The sequence below is a fragment of the Cyprinodon tularosa genome, unplaced genomic scaffold (genome assembly GCF_016077235.1).
Source record: "Cyprinodon tularosa strain WSP-4 unplaced genomic scaffold, ASM1607723v1 ctg1137, whole genome shotgun sequence".
In the NCBI taxonomy this organism is placed as follows: domain Eukaryota; kingdom Metazoa; phylum Chordata; class Actinopteri; order Cyprinodontiformes; family Cyprinodontidae; genus Cyprinodon; species Cyprinodon tularosa.
The window spans coordinates 91,502-114,171 of record NW_024037934.1 but is presented as its reverse complement, the minus strand read 5'-3'; the positions used below and the strand labels follow the sequence as shown (position 1 = coordinate 114,171).

At 38.5% G+C, this 22,670-nt stretch overlaps 1 protein-coding gene across 1 annotated transcript in view; it reads left to right on the top strand.

Moving 5' to 3' along the window:
• The first annotated feature begins 9,620 nt into the window (after positions 1–9,620).
• Positions 9,621–22,670, top strand: part of LOC119795491 (oxidation resistance protein 1-like) — a 98,330-nt gene continuing 85,280 nt past the window's right edge. Inside the window, exon 1 of the mRNA XM_038303526.1 lies at positions 9,621–9,884. Coding sequence (XP_038159454.1) covers positions 9,725–9,884 — 160 coding nt within the window. The 5' untranslated portion in view covers positions 9,621–9,724. The remainder of the gene's footprint in view (positions 9,885–22,670) is intronic.

The following is a 22,670-nucleotide window of genomic DNA, read 5'->3' as shown; positions in this document are numbered from 1 at the left end:
GTGACTCGATGAAGAACGTTGGAGTGATGGCAGCCATATTCTTCACCATATGATGAAACACCCCCCTTCCCTGCAGATGATCTGGTGAATCAGCTCGGCATTGTCGTGGTCATAACAGGCACCTCAGCGCGGCTGATTCATGTTACCCGCTCATGAATATCTGGGTGCCACTGCCAGCGTGGAGAAACGCACTCATCTGTTGTAGCGCTGACAGGCTTTTGAGAGGGGGAGGGATTCTCTGACAAGGGCTGTTTAACACCTGTGATTGCTGCCATTGTGCGGATGCCTCCGCCTCGTTTTCCCCCTGGCAGCAGACTCCATGTTTATTGGTCGTCATCTTGTACGAGCTGCGGGATAATGGAGCAGAACGCTGGTGAAATTCAGAACAATGTATGTTCAACTCTATAGATGCTTCAAGAAATGCCAGCAGGTACATTTGTGTTGCATGAGGGAACTATTCTGCATTTGTAGTCTGCTCATTTTGGCTTTAAACAGCAGATTGGGATTGTGTAGGAACTTGTTTCTGCCTCTATGTAGTATGTTTGTTAGAATGCACACCTACTGTTGCTGCGCTAGAATGAAAAGGCAGGATGGTCTCCTGACTGAATCATGAGACAGGAGTGGAGCATCTCATTTCTACAATGTTTCATATGAACACACATTACTTTAATAATCATCATTGAAGAAACCTAACAAAACAAATTTCCCCTTCAGTGCCCTCATGCAAGAGATGAAAGTTCTTCATTGTTTTTTAGTATTTAGGTTAAAATCCTCCATCACATTAAATGTTGGATTGGTACACTGTTTAAATAGCCTGCAGTCAGTCCTTTAATAAGATACCAAACAGTCTGACCAGTTTTTAAAACAAAATAAATCCCCAGTAAGGCTAATATTTAGTAAACAAAACAAAAATCTGACCTTTTCATTATGGAGCAAAGGGGCCCAAAACAAAGCAATAAATGGAAATGAAAATGTTTTGGCAGTGAGGCACCATAATTATCTGCTCAACACTGCATCTAAAAACTGATCTTGTTAGGAAAATTAATCTGAGAGGTGGTGATATAAATTATGAATGCAGTGTAAAGACAGGCAGAAATAATGCTACATCTTATAAGGATGCGAAAAAACCACTTATAGCGCAGAACCACCGACCTGCCTCTCACCAATAATTAACTGAAATTCTGAACAGCATTTTGAGAGGCAGTGAACTACTTTGCGTCAGTCTCTTTTAATTAACTCTAAAAGACAAAACAAAAAGCAGAGAACCCACACACCAGACATGCTGGCTTAAGTAGAACAAAGTCACTTATGTAATTTCCATGCAGTGATGCTCATGTAGTTTGATGAGCACAGAGGGAATTCTTTCATTTTTCCTCTTTGGTCACACTATGGCTTAATTAGAGGGTGAAGGTGTTCTTGGATGAAGTGTGTGAGCAGATTTATTGTTGGGATGTGCACTGCTGTTTATTCCCTTGCAAACATAATAGGGAGCAGGGGTCCAGCCCCTCTGAGCTGCTTTAGGAGGATATAATGACTGCTGTGGAGCAGTGCAGCATCACTGAGTTTCTGGGAGTTGCCACCAGGGACCAGGCTGAACATGATACCAAATGCACCAGCAGGACTGCTGATAGTCAGATGGGAGGAGTTGGTTAGATTAGATCCTCCACAGGTTCCTCTTTAATCAGTGTCTAAGCTTTCTCTGTTGGTGCATTTAGGTTATAGGTGAGAGTTTTAATCTGAGAGGTTCCCTGCTTTGCAAAAGTATTAATACCACTTTAAATTTTCCCCCATTTTTATTGTTTTATATGAATTTTGTAAAATTAACTGACACAAAGGTGAGGTGGAACTAAATTAATATAATTTTTTTTTTATCTTTTATGGATAAAATTCTGAAAGGTGTGGCATACATATGAAATCAGCATGTTTCTCTTCTGCTACCTGCCTCCAACAAAATAAAATCCAGTACGAACTATGGAGAATTAATAAGAAGCCAAAAGGGTTGTGGTAACTCGGGAGGAGCTGCAGAGCGCCACAGTTCAGATGTGGACGATCTGTGGACAGCTTTCAGTTCTGCGTATTTAAAAAGCCACAATAAATGCATATAGGGGGAGGCAGCAAATATATAATAAGCTTTGATCTGATCAGAGGAGCCCTAAGTTGAAAGGCCTGTGTCCCATTATTATATATTCAGCTCAAATTTGTATAATAGCTATTAGATAATTTAGGATATTACTGTAAGGAATGTTTTAACAGTGCTTAAATTTAGAGGAAGTTGATAAAAGTTAAATGTGGGTAGAGTACCCAAACTAGTCAGAGTAGCAATATTTTCACATATCTTTAGTCAAATAAAAGGTAATCCAAAAAGGCTAAGAAACTGATCATAATGTTTGAGTAAATACTTCACGATTAAATGTGACTAAATAACACCTGTTAGCATTGGCTATACCAGCTTTGAGAATTGGCTATACTAGCTGTTAGCATTGGCTATACTAAGTGTTAGCATTGGCTATACCAGCTTGGAGAATTGACTATACTAGCTGTTAGCATTGGCTATACTAAGTGTTAGCATTGGCTATACCAGCTTTGAGAATTGGCTATCCTAGCTGTTAGCATTGGCTATACTAAGTGTTAGCATTGGCTATACCAGCTTTGAGAATTTGCTATATTAGCTCTTAGCATTGGCTATACTAAATGTTAGCATTGGCTATACTAGCTGTTAGCATTGGCTATACTAAGTGTTAGCATTGGCTATACCAGCTTTGAGAATTGGCTATACTAGCTGTTAGCATTGGCTATACTAAATGTTAGCATTGGCTATACCAGCTTTGAGAATTGACTATACTAGCTGTTAGCATTGGCTATACTAAGTGTTAGCATTGGCTATACCAGCTTTGAGAATTTGCTATACTAGCTGTTAGCATTGGCTATACTAAATGTTAGCATTGGCTATACCAGCTTTGAGAATTGACTATACTAGCTGTTAGCATTGGCTTACTAAGTGTTAGCATTGGCTATACCAGCTTTGAGAATTGGCTATACTAGCTGTTAGCATTGGCTATACTAAATGTTAGCATTGGCTATACCAGCTTTGAGAATTGACTATACTAGCTGTTAGCATTGGCTATACTAAGTGTTAGCATTGGCTATACCAGCTTTTAGAATTGGCTATACTAGCTGTCAGCATTGGCTATACTAAATGTTAGCATTGGCTATACCAGCTTTGAGAATTGACTATACTAGCTGTTAGCATTGGCTATACTAAGTGTTAGCATTGGCTATACCAGCTTTGAGAATTGGCTATACTAGCTGTTAGCATTGGCTATACCGGCTTGAAGAATTGGCTATACTAGCTGTTAGCATTGGCATCGTTAGCTGTGAGCATTGTCATCATTAGCTGTTAGCATTAGCTATGCCAGCTGTTAGCGGAGCAGTAAATTGTTCATTAGATGTTCCAGATTTCATGGTTTTCTAACGTTTTGAATAATGTTTGTCTGATTAATTTGTTTCTTATTGTAATAACTTCCAGCTCTGTTTCCTCTTCACCCTGTTTTAGTAGCCCTGATGTGATGTTAATATTATAGTTAACTGGATAAAAGTTATTGGTGGAAAACAAGTATTTGCTGTATTTTACGCTACATTTAATAACTTCAGTCTCTTTAATAGTCATAGTTTGGAGATGGTTCATGGTTCCTTCATATTTGGCCTAAAGATATTTATCGCATATTTAATGTCCTTATATTAGATATTTGCAAACTGGAGTAATTTAATTCATTACTCCAAATAATAATTTTTTGCAACATCCTCTGAGGCAGAAAAAAATATTGCAATATATGCAAATAACAGTTCTTTAAAGACAAATAAAATATTTAATATAATCAATAAAAGCATTAGAAGATGATCAACTCAGGCAGGAGAAATATTTTTCCCATAAATGTTGTTCAATGGAACTTCCAATCAAAAAAAGTAAAATTGATTTCATGTTAGAGCAGAGTTAAATATTTCCAGTGATTATTTCTACTCTGTTATCTTAAACCCCCAAATGTCACATTAGGCTCAGCAAATAGAAAGTAACAATAACATATTTCATATTTCCTCTCAATTGCTATGTCTGATATTTATCAGTAAATTTACTCAAGTAAGACTAGTGTTGCCTCATTATAACATCATGCTTATATTATGACCTATGATTAATAGGTCATAATATAAGCATGATATATGATCATGCTTATATTATGGGCATCGGGTGCAGGAATTTGCTCTGCAATCGGATTGTTGTTGGTTCAAACCCCGGCTCTGGCTTAATGGGTGAATGACTCAATGTAGTATAAAGCGCTTTGGTCAAGTCCTCCGACTTGAAAAATTGCTATATAAGTATAGGCCATTTACCATAGTATCTTCTAATTGAAAACTTAGGCAGTAACCGGACTCTATATTTTGTTAAAAAAAAGTTACACAAAGAATTGGATGACCTCTAGGATCTTAACTAAATTAACATCTCTTTTGGATAATGTCTCCCACCTCATGCATGAAGCTGTTACTGAACTATAAGGCTCCTTCAGGGACAGACTGCTGCACCCTAAATGCAACATGGAGCGTTATCACAGATCCTTCCTCCCAGCAGCTGTAAAGACTTTATAACCACCACTGTTCACAACAACCTCAATAAGTTGTTACATTTATGCAGATTTTGCACAGTTTCTACCTTAGTCAGTTAAATAACCTGCTGCTGTCATTTTGCCCATCTCTGATGTTGCTGCTATTTTCAAATATCCATTACTGTAAAAATGTCCATAGTTGTATATTGGTTATTTATTCTCCAGGTGCACAGTATTTATATTGTAAAAACACTTTACAGTACAGTATTTTGTTTATTTTTTTTATACTCACTATTCTATTATTTTTATAAATTTTTCTAAGGTCCACATTTGTGTGACCATTTTTGCTGTAATCCTTTGCCCCTCTAAACATCCCAATTTCCCCATTTTGGGACAATAAAGGGATTTTCTATTCTATTCTAAATAAAGGTAACTGTTAATACAACTAGTTACTGTTTGCCTCATAGTTTTATTGTATTTATTCAACAAAAACTGTTTCCATTGTGTCACCATATCTGACTTTAATATCATGGTTATTACTTTTGATCACATGAGCTGCATCTTTTCTTTCCCCTCACAGCTTAAGCCTGTAGTACCGTGGAAGGTCAGCAGAGGGCGCACTTCCTGTCTGTATCATCATACAAATGCAGTGCTGGCAACAGTAACAGCTGTTTCAGCTTCATTTTAGCAAACTAAAATGCCACACATGACTTGCAGGTGTTATTACTGTCAGGATTTTCCTGTAAAGAAAAAAGAAACTACTCCCATCTTTAGCATTTTTGTATTTATTCTTTTAAGTTACTGAGTGGATAACGTTTTAGAGGCTCCTTTTGCAGCTTGGCAGTTCTGCTCCAGGATGAATAATGTATTTAAGTTTTCCATGTTCATTATCTCACCCTCTTCCATCAATCACTTTTTCACTACCACTTCTTCATTTAGGTTCCATCAAATTTCATCCTCACCTGCTGCACCAGCAGTCATGTCACTGATCCTGGAGTTAATGCTCCCCCGTGCCATTCTCCAGACAGGCATGGTGAATGATAGACTTTATCTGGGAGCCATAGTCATCATCATTACAAGGAATCTAGGCTTGGAGGGTTTCACTCTGTGTAAGCTATCATTCAAAAATATTTAACTATTTTATTATTTTACAGTGTAGATGCACCTATAGCGCAACATGCCCTCGTTGTTGCAGACATTTCAATCCCTAATGGTTGCACTCTGAGTAAACACCAGTAGAAGTCTGCATTTTAACAGAGCTAACTTAGAATGGATTCAGTTAGAAGCAGTAATCTTATGAAATAAGATCAATTATATTGTTAGCAAGGCTCTGAGCTACACAAATCAGAGGTGGTTGTAAAGTTTAAAATGTGAATGGCGATCTTGTTGTAAATCCTAATTTATTCTTCCTCCTCCTTGAAACAAGCACCCATCCAAACGTTCATCCACAGTGAAATGGCGGAGTTTTGCATGAGATATGGAAAGACTGAAAAAGGCAGGATTTCATGATCAAACATCCTCTGCAACCGTTTCAAAGAAACAGATGAAAACCATGAGTCCTGGTCAGTGATTTACATTCAGATCATTTATTCCTAGTGATGTTTCCTGCTGAACTGCTGGAATCCCCCGCTCCCTCTGCTGAGGAATGATCCCCCATAATGACCCCAAGATGCACCTATTGCACAATTACACCTTCAAGTAAACCCCAAACTAAGAAATCATCTTATGCTTGGTGTCAGAAGATGTTCCAGTCTGTTAAATTGAGGAGTTTATACTACAAGCAGCTGGAGTTGGATAAAATCAGATTATAGAGGAATGTGGTCGCAATAATTACACAGATTAGAACTTAATAAGTTTCATAGATTCCTATTTTCACCATGTCTAGTTTTAGTTTTCCATTGTCTATCAAACTGTGGTTCTTATGTTAGCTTTAACAAAGCTTAACATACATCAATTATATTCAATTAAGAAATACTTTATGAATTCCAAAGGAAAATTTACAAATTAAGTGTATAATCAATTGGATTATACACTTAATCCATCAGAAATTGATACATCAGAAATCCCCCCATCATTGGCCATCCCTGTGACTAATATAAATCTATTATTTTCTGTATTTTATTTAACTCTTCTCTTGCCCAGTTCACAGTTGAAAGCGAGAATCTAATGTTTTTGTGGCAGTTACACACTTATACCCTCTGAGGGCGCTGTCACACCTTGCCGATTTAGCCAGCATCTGCCTGGCGTCCCAGAATCTCCTAAAACGCTGGCATACGCTGAACTTTCTATGTATTTTTTTTTATATTTTGGGTGCATTTATAGAGCATTTATAACGAGTCCAGAGCGTATGTCGAACGACAGCCTAACTTCGCATTACATACGGAAGCGACCCATAAAATGATGCACAATCCAGTGTCCTGACGGGGGAAGCCTGCATAAAAAGATGTCTTTGATCGTGGTTTTAACCTAGCTGCTGTTTTCTGCACGCCAAAAAAGAAAAAGAAAGAAGGTTTATAGTCATTCCAAAGAGTTTTAAAAAATCCACTGGATTTTGTTTCCAAGTTTGAAGACGTTTCAATTCCCATTCAGGAAGCTTTTCAATAAAAATAAAAAACTTTTTTATTTTTATTTAGAACCACACATGCAGTGAACTGTTCTAAAAGCAGCACAAATGGGTTTTTATTCCACTGTCGAATATTAATTTTCACAATCTAATATCTGTTTTTGTTCTTTTTTTATTGGCTCCCAGTCTCTGTCATCAAGGAACCAAAAGGTGCAGCAAAAAACAAAAAAAAAAAACATAAGACATGTCCCCTGATTTCTCATTTAGAAAAGTCATATCATACATGTGCATCATCAATTTAGCACATTTGGCACATCTGAATTTTTATGCTCCATTAACACGTTAATTTTGTTGCGATGGATTTGTATAAAATGTCATATTACATGAATTATAGACTTCATTGACTTCATAATGAATATGCAATGTGTTTGACCTATTTTTTTATTAGTTAAAGTAATCCACTGATGCTATGAAATAGCCAGTGTGTGTCAAAGTGATGAATTTATCTTTATTTTAAAAGTCTTAAAGTATCTGTAGAAAACATATTGTTTACATTGCGACCGGTCTAACTAGGGAGTACCAATATGGCGGCTCCACTTCAACCACGTACTACCAATGGGCAATCAGCAATCCAGTGAGTAAATAGATATCAGTGGTCAAAACCCTGCTGACACTAAACTCTTGCTGTTTTCTGAAACTTGGCAGCTCTACTTATGTATCTATATTTCTGTCAATAAATGGGGGAGTGGAGGCCTAGTGGTTAGGGCATAGAGCTTGGAATCCTGAGGTTGTGAGTTTAAAAACCACTCCCACAGACTGCCACTCTGGCTCCCTGAGCAAGACCCATAACCACACTGCTCCCCTGGCGCTGCACAATGGCAGCCCACTGCTCCCCAAGGGGATGGGTTAAATGCAGAGACTGAATATCATTGCTCTGTACTTGTGACGGTGTAATGACATTAAAACTCTGAAAAAATCATTGTAATTATTTTAAACTGTGGCTTTAAAGTCGTAGGGAAGCGGCTGTTCCAAATGTTGCATTTCTGAATTCTCCCGAGTGTTGCACGACTTTACATGAGTGAATAAAGTGAATATAATTGGTCGATTATCAAGGGGGCGGGAATATTGTGATGGAAGGTTCACAAGCTTTTTGGTTGTAGCCGGTTTGTCGGAAACATCTTGCTAACCAGTTAGCAACTTAGTGCTAGTAGGTTCCCAATGGGAAATTCCATTGGGACCAAGTAGCACTAAATTGGTGACCTAGAAACGACACTGTCAAGGAACGCTATGGACAGAGGAAACATGCAAGAGGAGGAGAGTTTAGTGTTGGAGGTCGTGGATGAGTCTCCTCTGTCATACATTTTTTATTTAGAGGAGGAAAGCGGGGATGAAGATGTTGTGGAAGAGGACGCCAGGGCGGCAGAAGCTTGGTTTGGTGTAGAAGGCTTCCAGCCGTACATGTTTGAGCCCTTGCCTCGCAACGCTGCCAGTTCTGTTAGCTCTACGCCTGCTGAAGACACAGACGTCCATCCCCGTGAACACTGGGATGGAACTTAATGGGAAAGGGAATGATTCTTATTTCAACCATTGCGTAAATTAGCTGCGACTTATGAATCAAGATGCTATGACCGCAAGAATTTCATTGACAGATGACCGTTGATATATGATTGGCCAGATTTAGGTGTTCAGGCTGACGTATAACTAACTGGAATAAATAAGATAATGGGGGGGGGGAAGACACAGATTTTAAGACAGGATTTTATTGTAAATATTTTTATATTATGCATGTTTTAGACAGAATGATTTGACATGAAATACTTTAAAATCCTGAATATTTTCCAGAGAATCTGCCAAGTTTGCTTTAAATCTGAGGTCTTCAACAGGGGGTCCGCGACCCCCTAGGGGCTCCACACAGGTACTGCATGGGGGGGTCACTAAAGTTTTGGTTAATTCTTATTTCTTTTTACCTCTCTCTCCCCATCCCCCCCCCCCCCCCCCCCTGCAATTTTTTCCACTAATTGAAATGTTTTTAAATCCATATTAACATGAAATCAAATCACTGTAATAAACAGATAAATGGAGGCAGAAGATGTCTTTCAGTCATCAATGCACATATTCAGCGACACACAGGAGCTCTTTCAAGCTGGGCACCGTGTTATTCACAACACCTGTCCCATAAACCAGGAATCAGAAATACTTTAATAATCCCAGGGAGAAATTACTTTCGTTACATTACTCCAAATGTAATAGAGTTAGGACCAGTTTGATATAAAGCTATCAGTTTGGGGGTCATTGACCTGGAAAACATTAAAAACCCTGATTTAAATGATTAAAAGCTTTCAAATTTCTCCTCCAATCAGTTGCACAGATTCAATTAGAAGAAAGTTTTTTTTGTTGTTTTTTTTTCTGCAGCGTGAGGGGAAGCTGTCTGCTGAAACTACCGGTGGTTTAGAGCAGTTGGTTCGTAGTTGAAACAGTTCCTGTTTTGGAATGTGCGGGGCGCAGAAGGCGTCCTGACACCACCTCCCGCGGCTCGCTCATTCCTGCTCAAACCCAGCAGCCTGCGATGGACTACATCTTCTCCATAACAGGCAGCGGGGCCAGAGTGGTCAAAGACGCGATTACTCAGAGACTTTGGCCGGGACAGGGACAGGAGTCCGCCCCGCTGCAGCTGCCCGGTGCTGGGACAGCAGCCGGAGAGAGACCCCCCCTCCACCATGAGACAGGTCTGTCCTCCCTGTTAGGCTAAGCTAGGTGACAGTTGGAGAAGTGGCTTCACCGAGAAAGAAATTACAACTTTGGTTGTTCTTCTTTTTAACGGTCGCTTTTGGTGCGTCTCGCTCCAGTTTTCCTTCCTTATCGGGAAAAAGTTTGTGGTTCAAAACAGGACATGCAACAACAACTAGGACATGGTGCTGAAGTTAGTGTCTGATTGGTACCTTCTGGTTTGACCCTAAAGGACTTTGACCCGCTTCTAAAGGTTCTGGTTCCTACGGAAGAGGATAAGGGCGTCTGGAAAAAACACAAGTTAACTGATTTTTAAATATCATTTCATTTTAATGTGGGGGGAAAAGTCAGAATTCTGACATAATCTCAAAAACCTGACTTTAACTTCAGGATTCTGAAAAAGTTAACTGATTTTTAAATATTATTTCAATTTAATATGTGAAACATTCAGAATTGTGAAAGTAAACTCAGAATTCTAACTTTAATCTCAGAATTTTTAAAAAGTTAACAATTTTTTAAATATTATTTCAATTTAATATGTGAAAAACTCAGAATTGTGACTGTAATCCCAGAATTCAAACTTTAATCTCAGAATTATGGATTTTACGTGCCGAGGGGTCCTGGGGATGCCATTTTATTAATGGAAGAGCAGAAGGTGATTAAAACAAGAGAGCTAGTTCAGTCTCTAGAACAGACATGTCTACAGCTTGATGCTAACATGTTTGTTAGCGTCAGAATTCAGTCAGAATTCTGAGATTAAAGCAGGAATTCTGAGATTAAAGTCGGAATTCTGAGATTACAGTGAGGATTCTGACTTTTTCCCATATTAAACTGAATTGATATTAAAAAAATAATTTTTTTTTTTTTTTTTTAGTGGCCCTAATCCTCTTCCATACTTTAAAAAAATAAAATTTTCTAGAGAGCTGTTCTAATGGAAATTTCTTTTTGTCTACACTTGTGTATGCAAAATGACAAAATAAATCTAAGTCTAATTCTGAGAAAAAATGTCCTGAGATTAAAGTCAGAATTCTAACTTTTTTCCTCATATTAAACTGAAATAATATTTAAAAATCAGTCAACTTTTTTTTTTTTTTTTGTGGCCCTAATCCTCTTCCGTAGATTCTTTAAGTGGTTCTGATGGTTAGGAATCATATTCATTCACTTGTCAACTTTTAGAAGTGATCATTTAGGAAACCTCAGGATGTCATTCAAGGTTTTAAAGGAAAGAAAAACAAAAACATGCATTTTAAAAGTTACCTTTTCGCCAATCACGATAATTGTAAATTATCGGCATAAAATAACATGAATGATTAATCTCAGGTTACCATTATGAACTATGGAAGAGGATTAGGGCCACTGAAAAATAATAAAAGTTTACTGATTTTTACATTTTATTTCAGTATAACATGAGAAAAACTTCAGAATCCTCAGATTAAAGTCAGAATTCTGACTTTTTCCCATATTAAACTGAAATAATATTTTAAAATCAGTTAAGGTTTTATTATTTTTTCAGTGGCCCTAATCCTCTTCCGTAGTGAACAGTGTAACCTGTGGAGCAAATTTATCCCAAATTCAGAGATAAAAAGTAAAGGTGGATCAATTTATTGGCCATGATTTCTTAATTCTTGGTTTTCTTAACACAACACTTAGATTTGAAACTAATTGTAAGCGCTGTCTGTACTTTAAGCTTACATTTTAAAGCTCTATTTTGTACAGTTAAAACAAGTTGTATAGCTGTACAGGTTGTATTTTCCTCCCTATAAAATGAGACAGACTTTTTAGGGCTAGCTGTAATCTATTTACAACTGTTATGAAATCAGTGATCCGATCTCAATACAACTCAAGCTCAAATTTTCATTTCATCTTTTTTTTTTTTTTTTTTTTTTTTTTACAGCGACAATACAAACATAAAGTTTATAGCTAAAGCTAATTTTTAACTTCTGTCCCTGGTTGGGCTTTTATACAAAATTGAATTTATATATTACACTACATTAAATGAAAAAATGTTTAAAAACATGCTTCTCATATCCAACTCTTTAACTATTTGTAATAATTAAAGATGAATCCAGGTTTGGTTTGTCTTTAACCAGTTTTTAAGCCTGTAGGGAAACATTTTAAAATCGGCTACAGTCATGTGACATGGCAGTGAGGACCTTAACAGCCGTCTGTCCAAAGCTGGTCCTGCTGTATCATATTTGTAGTCATGGTTTTTAAATCATTGTTGAAATAAAACTGTAAAGGTGAAAAAAAATAAATGAAATAAACTAGACACAAGGTAGCATCAGTTAGAGTTACTTTCTCAGAGCATTGAATAAGAAAGGTATTTATTGTTCCATCTTCAGGCCAGGGGCCAGAGCCGGTTCTGCAGGGGAACTGGCCCCTGCTGGCCCCTGTCTAGATCACCCATGATTGAAATAGTTTCAGACTAAAGTGCAGCTGACCAAAGGTCACTTGAACAGTGAAATGAGCCTGGAGGCACAGCGCATGCTCACTCCCCCCCTCCATTAAAACAAACAACAAAGCCTTCAGTACCCGCACCAAACCACTCCTCACCAAAAGCAAGGCCTGCACCTCATAGCGCCATAAATATACTGTAAAAATGTTTAAAAGACTGCAATATGACCTGTTCTTATATATAATTACATTTAAGATGCATAATTAAGCGGATTTAAATTTAAGTAAATGCATATTTTTACACATATTACTGTTTGTAGACCAACTGTAATAGCAGAGACTTTTAAGAGGCTTTTTTAAAAGGTAGCCAAAGTTATTTTATTTTTTTAACTTTAATCCAGAGTATTATTTCTAATTGTGTCTGTGTGTTATTAACAATAAGACGTCAATGAGCTTTGACATTTTCTCTTAATTCTTTCATGCATCAGTACATTTTCCTTTATTTTTTCTTTATTTTCCATTTGCTGGAAAACGGATACATTTTATTTATTTATTTTGGATGAGAGGATTATAGAAAAGAAAGCCAAACAAATATTAGCCTTTCATATTTAGTTTTTACTTTCTGGTGAACATTTTAGAGCTGCTTAAATCTAGATATATTGAAGAGATCATGGGCAGCTTCTTCCACCAAAAACAACCCCAACTTCCTGCTGATCTCGGTTTTATATCGCTTTATCTCTTCAGCAGTTCCGACAGTTTGATTGAATGTTTCTCCTGGGTTGTATGTATTTTGCGTAATACAAGTTAGAGACCCAGTTCTCTCGGCTGGTAGCTCTTAATTCAACAAATCCATAACATTTACGTTGGACGGTCAGGGGATGCGTTAGTAGAACGAGCTAAAGCCAGCAGCTTTACTTCCTCTTACATCATCCAGCAAATCAGCATCTGGATATTAAAGACGGGGCCCCAACGGGTGCCTCACTCCTGTAGAAGTATTTTAGTTTGAAGAATCCAGCTTGAGACCTTGAAAATACTTGAAAACAGCCATAAAAAGACACCTACAGAACAGGATTAGGGCCACTGAAAAAAAGTTACATTTTAAAATATTATTTCAGTTTAATATGGGAAAAAAGTCAGAATTCTAACTTTAATCTCAGAATTCTGACTTTTTTCTTAGAATTCTGACTTTAATCTCAGAATTTTAACTTTAATCTCAGAATTCTGACTTTTTTCTTAGAATTCTGACTTTAATCTCAGAATTCTAACTTTAATCTCAGAATTCTGACTTTTTTCTTAGAATTCTGACTTTAATCTCAGAATTCTGACTTATCTTAGAATTCTGACTTTAATCTCAGATTTCTGACTTTAATCTCAGAATTCTGACTTTAATCTCAGAATTCTGACTTTAATCTCAGATTTCTGACTGTAATCTCAGATTTCTGACTGTAATCTTTGAATTCTGACTGAATTCTGACAGCTAACAAACATTTTAGTGTCAATCCGTAGCCATGTCTGTTCTAGAGAGCAAATGTATTGTTTTAATCACCTTCTGCTCTTCCATTAATGAAATAGCATCACCGGGGACCCCTCGGGTAAAAACTTGCGTAATTCCGTCATTTTCCACCAATGTGTCACTGGCTCTCTCAAACAACTCACACATCTCTCCCTCATGGTGCCCAACTACATTAAGATCCAAAATTCTGAGATTGAAGTCAGAATTCTGGGATTAAAGTCAAAATTTTGAGATTAAAGTTAGAATTCTGACTTTTTTTCCCATATTAAACTGAAGTAAAATTTAAAAATCAGTAAATTTTTTGTTCTTTAGTGGCCCTAATCCTCTTCCATAGACACCCATCCTTATTGTCATGATGGGTTACTGAAAGGCCCAAGATGCAGAACACCACGGAGACTGAAGAAAAGTTTAACAAGTTTATTTGTTCACAAAGCACATGGAAATAACACTGGTACTGGTTCAGGCCTGGGGGCTGGTTCACTGGAGTCTGTGTGGGAGACAGTTCAGTTAGCGTTGAATCAGTTGAGCTTGATTTAGAGAGTTTCAGGTTTATACCTTGAGAAGTCCGGTTAAAGCTTTGAGAGAGGAACTGTTGGGTCCAGAGATAGTTTTGTTCAGCAGAGTCCGATAACTGCTTCAGCGTCTTACTTCTAGCGTGAGGGCAGACCTTGGTTTTGAGTTTCCAGCTTTTAGTCCAGAGCTGCATGGGAATCCAGAGAAGAGTCTTCAGGTTTGGCTCAGAGGGCAGGCTCGGCAGGTTAAGCTCTTCCAGAGCTTCACAGGAGAAAAACAGGATTCCTGAAAGCAGAGACAAAGGGTTAGAATCCTATCTGGATTCAATGGCAACAAAGGTTCTCAGAAGATACTAGGCTTAGGTGCTAACCAACTGGATTTAACACTGCGGCGTCGAGGCAAGGTCTGAAGGCAGGTTATATACTGTGGATCCTCTGATGATGAGATGCGCCTCAGGTGTGTCGAAGGCTCAGCTCAGGAGGATTCATGGCGGACTCTGCTGGAGAGAGATGGAACTTCTCCAGCTCCCAACACTAATAATTTTGTATTTTTTTCCCAGGTAAAATTTATGCAGATGGCGAACCCTTTTAAAATGTCATATTTTGTCAAACCCTCCTTTGTTTCCTGTGCGTAACTAATGCGGGCCCAGCTGGACCAGAGATTATTAAACTGTACCAGATTGACGGGTCAGGCTCCATAAACGTAGCTACAGGTGATGCTTTAAGTGTTAGCTGGAGGTAAATGCTGTCCTTGTATCTGATGTTGGCTGAGGTGCGAGGAAACCTTTAAATATCGTTTTGAAACAGACTTCATTCAGTGTTTGGCTCTGGCTCTCAGTCTGCCTCATGTTTGATTCCGTATGGATGAACCATGGATAACTGAGGAGGATGACAGGGGCGGGGCTAGATGGGGGGCCAGAGGTGGCCATGGTCACCTTTAGCCAATCATTGGCCACCCCTAACAGTTTTCGCCCTCCAATACAGACCACGGCAGCAGTAACACTCCCAAAAATGATGTTAAAACTTATTAATCATTTTAATTGTTCATATATTAACAATTATTTGACAACTAAAACACTGTGGTTAATTATGCACATCAATACGCTAACATTAAAGTTAATATGTATACAAAATTCACGCTCTTTTCAGAACTACATTTTTTGGGTAATATGGGGTAAAAAAAAAGTCTCTGCAAGTAATTTTGGAGTCTTCCTTGAAATCACATAAATAACTTTTTATAATAACTTAAAAATCAATTTAATGTAGATAGTAGTAGATGTAAATATAAATCTTTGCAGAACAATTTTTGATAAAATGAGGTAAGTGATGACAATGGAAAAAATGTTCGCCCGAGAAATCCATTATACCTTTAATTTAGACAACATGAATGTTTAAATATATGTGCCTAATTATTAGCAAAGGCTGTAGGAAAGTATAGAAAATATGCTCTGGATGTTGTGCTTCTTCCTGTTGGAACAGTGTAGATTGAGCCTATCTGCTTTCATGCCCCCCTCAGTGTGCATTGGTTATTGCCTGGCCCCCCTGTCAAAATGTTCTGCCTGCGCCTCTGGAGGAGGAGCGGTTTCCTGTCTTCTGATGTCAGACGTTGCCTCTCTGCCTCGTTGAAACATCCCAAGTATTTCACATCAGCAGTCTGCTCACGCTAGAACCCAGGAGCTCGGGGCTCCTTCCATCGCAGAGCATCTCCATGCTAATGAAGGCCGGATTACCGCCTCCCTTCCTCCGCTTGGCCTCTCACACTTATTTTCTGATGTGACCCATCAGTGCGTTCGTCGACTTGGAGTCAATATGAGAAAGGGAAGCACTCCAAGACTAAACTCGAGCAGAGACGTCGGGCTTCATAGCTCGGTGGAGTTCAGGTTAATTGTTCGATCTAATTAGGACAAAGATTAATCAGATGCATGCGACGCTGCTCTGGTAACGCCACTGATGGCGGCGGGGGTCATTAGCGTTCACCGTCTTCCTTCCAGCAGCTGAGGAGACGTCAGCGGTTATCATCATTGTCGATCGAATTAACACAGTTTGCACCATTAAACATAAAATAAAAACCTAAACATGAAGCAAAAGATTCCAGCTGGACGGCCTCGTGCTTTGCAGATTTATTAGCTACATGTCAAATGTTGAGGTGAGCTGCAAAAGGCCGGTCGCTCTATCAGGAGCAGGAAGGAGGCAGAAGCAGAGCTGTAGGTCTCCTCCTTCCCTGCAGAGCAGAGAGTCGTTTGGAAACTTCTGGAAAAGGAGGAAAAGTCATGCAAAAGCTTTGTAAATAAGAGGAAGTGTCACACCTGAAACACGAGCTGCTCCACATCCTGTCATCCAGTCAGTCTCCACTTTAATCGGCCAAATCCTGAGAACAGAATCTGACATTTGTTTGAATAGAAATGAGGGAAGGGTCTAAGGCCAAAGAATACTCGATTCTGATTGGCTGCAAATGCACCCATTTGGTAAACTGATGATTTTACAAGCTGGATAAATGGCCGACTAACTTCTCTCCCACGAATAACAGCTGAGGCTGACTGGGCTGAAGGTTCTGAGACCAGAGCCCGTAACTTTGACAATTTATTTCATATTTCTTTCATTTTAAGTGGCCGTGGAATAACTACGATGCCTTTATCATAAATGAATGGACTCTGCCTCCTTTTTTTTTTTTTTCAATTGACACGCAGTAGTTTGACATAGATGCTGTAGTTAAAGGAGAATAGTGATAATGATGCTTTTATTTATTCATGTCAATCCTATCCTTAACTATTAAGATTTCCATAAAGAAATGTCTTTAAAGTCAACATTTAAGATAAACTTTGCTCCAATAGGTCCACCTTCCTGTCTCTCTCTTTCAGTCTGAATGAACTGAAGTCGTCTGTCAGACTTCCTTATAAATTCGCCTGTCTTTTAAAATCCTCGGACATATCAAATCTGCCTCTCACTCCATTTCAAACATTTATTAAAAAACCCAAACCCACTGACCGTAATGGTGCTTTTACACCAGACATATTTTCAGTGCCCAAAAGCCTAAACGTGGATGCTTCATTTTAAAGTCGGACGCGTTAAATGCTCCCCTTTCGACGATCTGGCGGTTAAACTGCTCTCTTCTCTTCCTTAGGAATTAGGAAGCCGCTTTAACTGCTTTGAGTTGGAAAAAAGTAGTTAAACATGTTTTAAGTGAGGAAAGTCCACCTCAAAATGTCCTCCGCCCAGCATCCTCCTGGGTTGTTCCCGGCCCAGAGTGCGCACAGCCATTTGTTGCTGGTCACACTTTCTGCGACTCCTCTGTGATTATCAGGATGATTCAGGAAGAGCATTCTGCTGATGCTCTCACCGCTGTAATGGAGGATTTAATAACAATAATAAAAAAATAGAAATATTTCAGCAGTTTGCATTAGCATGTCGCTCAGCCTGGATGCCATCACACACCTAGGACCGTTTATGTCACCGTGAGTGGGAGCGTAGGGGATGAGGGTCCCTGTGGGAGCAGTGGGATGGCAGCGGCCACCTGCTCTACAACTCTGACCAGAGTTTGAACTCGGTGCTTACAGGCCGTTTCAAACAGGTAAACTAAAGGTTGAATGTTTCTGGCGACAGGAAGTTGCTTGGCGAGGTTTGCTACTATGGAAGAAGAAAGACTCAACCTCTGTAGATGTGCTGTGAGAGAGCTGAAAGATTTTGATCTTAGCAAGCTGAATAATATTCCACACTTTGTCATAATTGCCAGTTATCAGATGTTTCACCCGTCAGCTTTTTTTTTCTTTCCTCTTTTCTTGCTGAAAGGGTTCTACGGCACGCCGTGTGTGCTGAGAGCAGCTGATGTTAAGGAGAGGTAATTAGAACCTGTTCTGAGTGACTGAAGCGCTTTCCTTTCATCATCCCGTCGGCGCCCTGCCTCAGTAAACATGCAGGTAGTGATTTCCCTATGAAGATGCAGAAATCCAGACCGCGGTCCTAAACAGGGCTGGAGGGGGTTTAACCTTCAGAGGGATTCCTCGCAAACTTTTCCCTCTTGTAAAGTTTACTTGAAGCTTTTCTTTCTCTGTCGATTTCAACGTCTCTGATTAGCTGAGCTGTTTTAGATTCATTTATAGTGGAAGTCTGCACCACAGCTGCAGCTGACACACCATACCAAAGTAGCATCGGTTTGGTTTGGATAAAATCTTATTTCTGTTGAAAATTGTCTGGGATTTTTAAAAAGTAATAAAAGGAAAATATTTATTGTAAGCTCAATGATTATATTGCACTAGACTACCTCTCGAAGCTAATCAAGAGAATGCTGAGAGTGTGCGAAGCAAAAGGTGGCTACTTTGAAGAACCTAGAATATAAGATATATTTTCATTTGTTTCCCCCTTTTTTGTTAAGTATATCATTCTTCATGTGTTAATTAATACTATTGATGCCTTCAGTGTGAATCTACAACTTTCATAGTCATGAAAATAAAGAAAGGTGTGTCCAAACTTTTAGTCTGTACTGTATGTAAAACCAAGATTTTTAGGGTTCGAATAACAAAAGTTTACATTTTTTTTAGATTTTTTTTTGTCTTAAATTCTTCTGTAAGTTGGTCATTCTTTCAGCAAATGGCCTGTTTCACGGTCTGTTTACTGTTTTCTAGGTAATTTGATTCGATTACTTAATTATTTGGCGATTATTTTGATAATAGATTAATCGAGATAAACCAGATTAATCATTTCAGCCTTAAAGCGAGCATTATTTTATGTTCTGATGCTCAGTGTGAGGACTTAAAAACTGAGTCAATGCGATCTACTTTCTTGTTATTAGTGAGGATACTGGCAGTAATAGTATTTGTGTCGTACGTGTCCGTACTTATGGAGTAAATTCTGTTCAATTGTTGTTGCAAAGTTTGTTGTGTAAATGGAAATTGGGAAAGAAAAATGAAATGCTACCCAGTAATGAAACTTTGAAAAATAGCTTGTTTTAAAAAGTAAAAAAAAATTGAAACGATTGCTTTTTTCTTCTTTTTTTTTCTATTTAATATTTTAAACAATGACAGTCCTTTTGAAGTTTTACTTTTTCTAATAAATAGTTTTCATTCTTTTCTTTTTTATAGATTTTATATCTTAAATTGCGTTTTATGGATCACATTCTGTTCAGTTTTCCCTTGGGGAGAGGATAGAAGAAGTATTTCTATTGGTCTACGTCGACTGTGCAAAGTGATGTAATAGTTTAAAACTTCGTTGCATACTAAGTTTTCCTGAAAGATTAGCAAATCCTGCTGAATTTTTGTTATGTTTGTGCTTTACACTTTGTTTTTGCTCACTTTGTTAGTAAGTGAAGCCTTTTGTGTATATTTATATTAACTAAGGATGCGGTACTGCGCGTGTTTGTGGATAAACATGGACCTGGCCTACTGTGGCTACAGGGCTGGTTATCCTCTCGCAGCAGTGTGTCGCAGATATTTTTGATTTATGCTAAATTTTAAAGTGTGGTCTGCGCTATGTTAATACACACCACAACGCAAGATGGGCAATCTGCAACTAGCTGTGGTCCTTGGCTTGAATTCCATTTAGGCTGAAAAATGGAACTAATCACTATCAGGACAGATGTTTGGTGTATTTAGCCTTATTTAATCACGATCAAATGTTTTTTGGTCTTTTTGGAGGCTTGCTGGGTTGATCTACTTTTAGATAAAAATCTGTTTGTTCCAGACAAGTGGAAGAAACTGTTTTTTTTTCCAATTTCTTCCGGAAAAAACTGGAAGAAAGTCCCGATAAGACTCATTTTACAGCAGAATATACTAAAGTATATCCATGTCTAGAGAAGGTGAAAGTGATGAAATGTGTATGTATGGGGCACGCTTCTACGGCGGGGGGATTTGATAAACACTTGGGATGTCTGTACCATGTGATGGTGCGCTGTCACTAATGGTTCCATTCAACGTGCGCAGTCACTATTTTTCCGTGTGTGATGTGTGATCATATATTACTGAGAATTGCATAATTGAATCTTCTTGGTCGGTTTCTGGAACTGTCGCCGTATCCTGAACCTTTATCATGTGTTTTACTTCATATGGGGCCAAACCAGATAATGTTGCTTAGGGGCCTAATGTTGTGTCTTTGCGCCATTGCTCCAAACCCCCCTGGTTTATAGATATTGTAGCTCACCGCAAGGTTATTACTGGATTTGGGCCTGCTTAAAGCTACAGTGTGTAATAATTACAGGGATATACGGTCAGAAATGTAATATATTATACATAATTAATTTATTTATTATCATCTACGAGCTCAGCCTCTTAACCCTAATATTTGCGTTGCCTTAGAATTCGTTATTTATAATTACATAGGAGCGGGTCTCGCAGCCATGGAGGCAGACATCTTTGCGCTACGGCAGCGCAGAGCCAACAAACTAGCGATTGCGAGATCGCCAAAACGTCACAACGATGTAGAAAAAATAACAAGTATATTTATTATCTTAAGTCTACATGAAATCTATACCCTACACAGACTAATGAATAGGGCTGGGCGATATAGAAGAAAAGCTTATCGATAAAAAAAAAATGCATATTGATCGATATCGATAATTATTGAAAAGATTTGAAACCATATTTTATGTGCAGCTCTGCCTGGACTTTTTATAATATTGCTAAATTATTTAATTTTAATAAAAAACACAAACACAGACTTCAAATTAAATCTTTATTTAACCAACTTTTTTAACCATAACAGAATTGTTTAAAAGAAAAATAACTTAATAGACCTGAGTTATGTTATTAAATACTGACAAAGAATAAACTAAAGTGACCAGAAAAGTGACCAAAATAAATATAAGAAATAAATAAATGCCCCCCCACCGCCGCCCCCGTTTCCTGCTTTAACCTGAGTTATTACTTTGAAGTTTCTGGCCCCTCAGCATTTTTCTCTCAATTGTTAGAACTACGTGGGAAACTGCCCAGAACCGAATATATATATATTTTCCGAAGATTCCTCGGAGGAGATCCGCGTCGGGGCCTACACAGCTCGTACTCCTGCGCGTGTGAGCGGCTGAGATGATAAAAAAAAGTTGGTTGTGTTATCAGACTTCGTTTTCACTGGTTCCCTACACATTTTCCAGATGACTGTGGTTTGTTTTTGGTCCGACTTGCCATGACCGAAATACTGCCAAACTGGCGAACTACAAAAACCCTTCTTTGGAACAATTTCCTCTGCTTCTCCTTGCTGCGACATCTTCATGTGCTCTGTGTTGTGGTTTGAGAGGGCGGCGCTTGGTGACGCCGTGCCTGGGTCCGTGATTGTGATTGGTTGGGAGGAAGTAGTGACTAGCATAAACCTACATGCTAGGCTACAATGAGAAGGAAGGAAAACTGCGTTTCTTTTTTTATCGAACTTTTATCGACTCTCTTTTTTTCTATTGCGCCACACGTCTATCGATCGATATATATCGTTATCGAATTATCGCCCAGCCCTACTAATGAAATACTATCTGTAAAATTATCTATTTAAACAAACCTCATCACTTGAGAAGGTAGGTGATGCGGACGTCGTGGAAGACATTTTGTCCCGTAACGCTCGCCGTACTGTTGGGGGGGAGAAGCGGTGGGGGGGAGACGTTCATGTTGCTGCGGTCTGCAGTCTGACCGCTAGATGTCGCTAAAAGTTACACACTGTAGCTTTAAGGCAAAAAATTCACCAAAAGAAACAACATTTTACAGTAAATTTCACTTCTGAAAGAAACTCTTTCTTCCAGAAGAAACTTGAAGAAACTATTTCTTCTGGAAGAAACAGTTTATTTCGGTTGGAAAAAACAAAAAAAAAGAACTTGGAAAAAAAACACCATCTGGAAGAAACATCCAACCCTGAAGGCTTGTAACATACCTATGCAGGTTTTAATCCCCCGATTTGAAAGAAAGTGTCCTCTATTCAGTTAAAAGTGTTTAAAAACACAAGCTCTGTTTTAAAAGCGCTGACCTGGACAGTCGGAGGTGTTTGGCTCAAGGTTTCAGTTCAATCAGTTACAGTCTGTGAATGTTTGACAGAAATTTTTACAGAAATCATGTGTGCCTTGTTTGGAAATGACCAAACAGTAAGTTCTGCATAACAAAGACTGCAGTGGAAGGTAGGTTGGGCTTTTCTCTTCGGTTCTGCTGGAGCCTCTTGCAGCACGTGGAAAAGAAGAAAAATAGGATTTCAAAGCAGTCAGTTCATCAACATGTCCGGTCTCATCCCTCCTCCTCCACAGTGGTTAGTCATGCAGATGGATTTGAAGAGACACTGTCTCCATAATTTCACTTGATCTCAGCAGACTTCTCTGGCTCAATGGAAATTGCTGAGGCAGGAGCAATACCCCACAGCCTTTACTCATCCACTCCTTTGCAGCCTTTAAACCAAAATCTTTTAAATTCAAT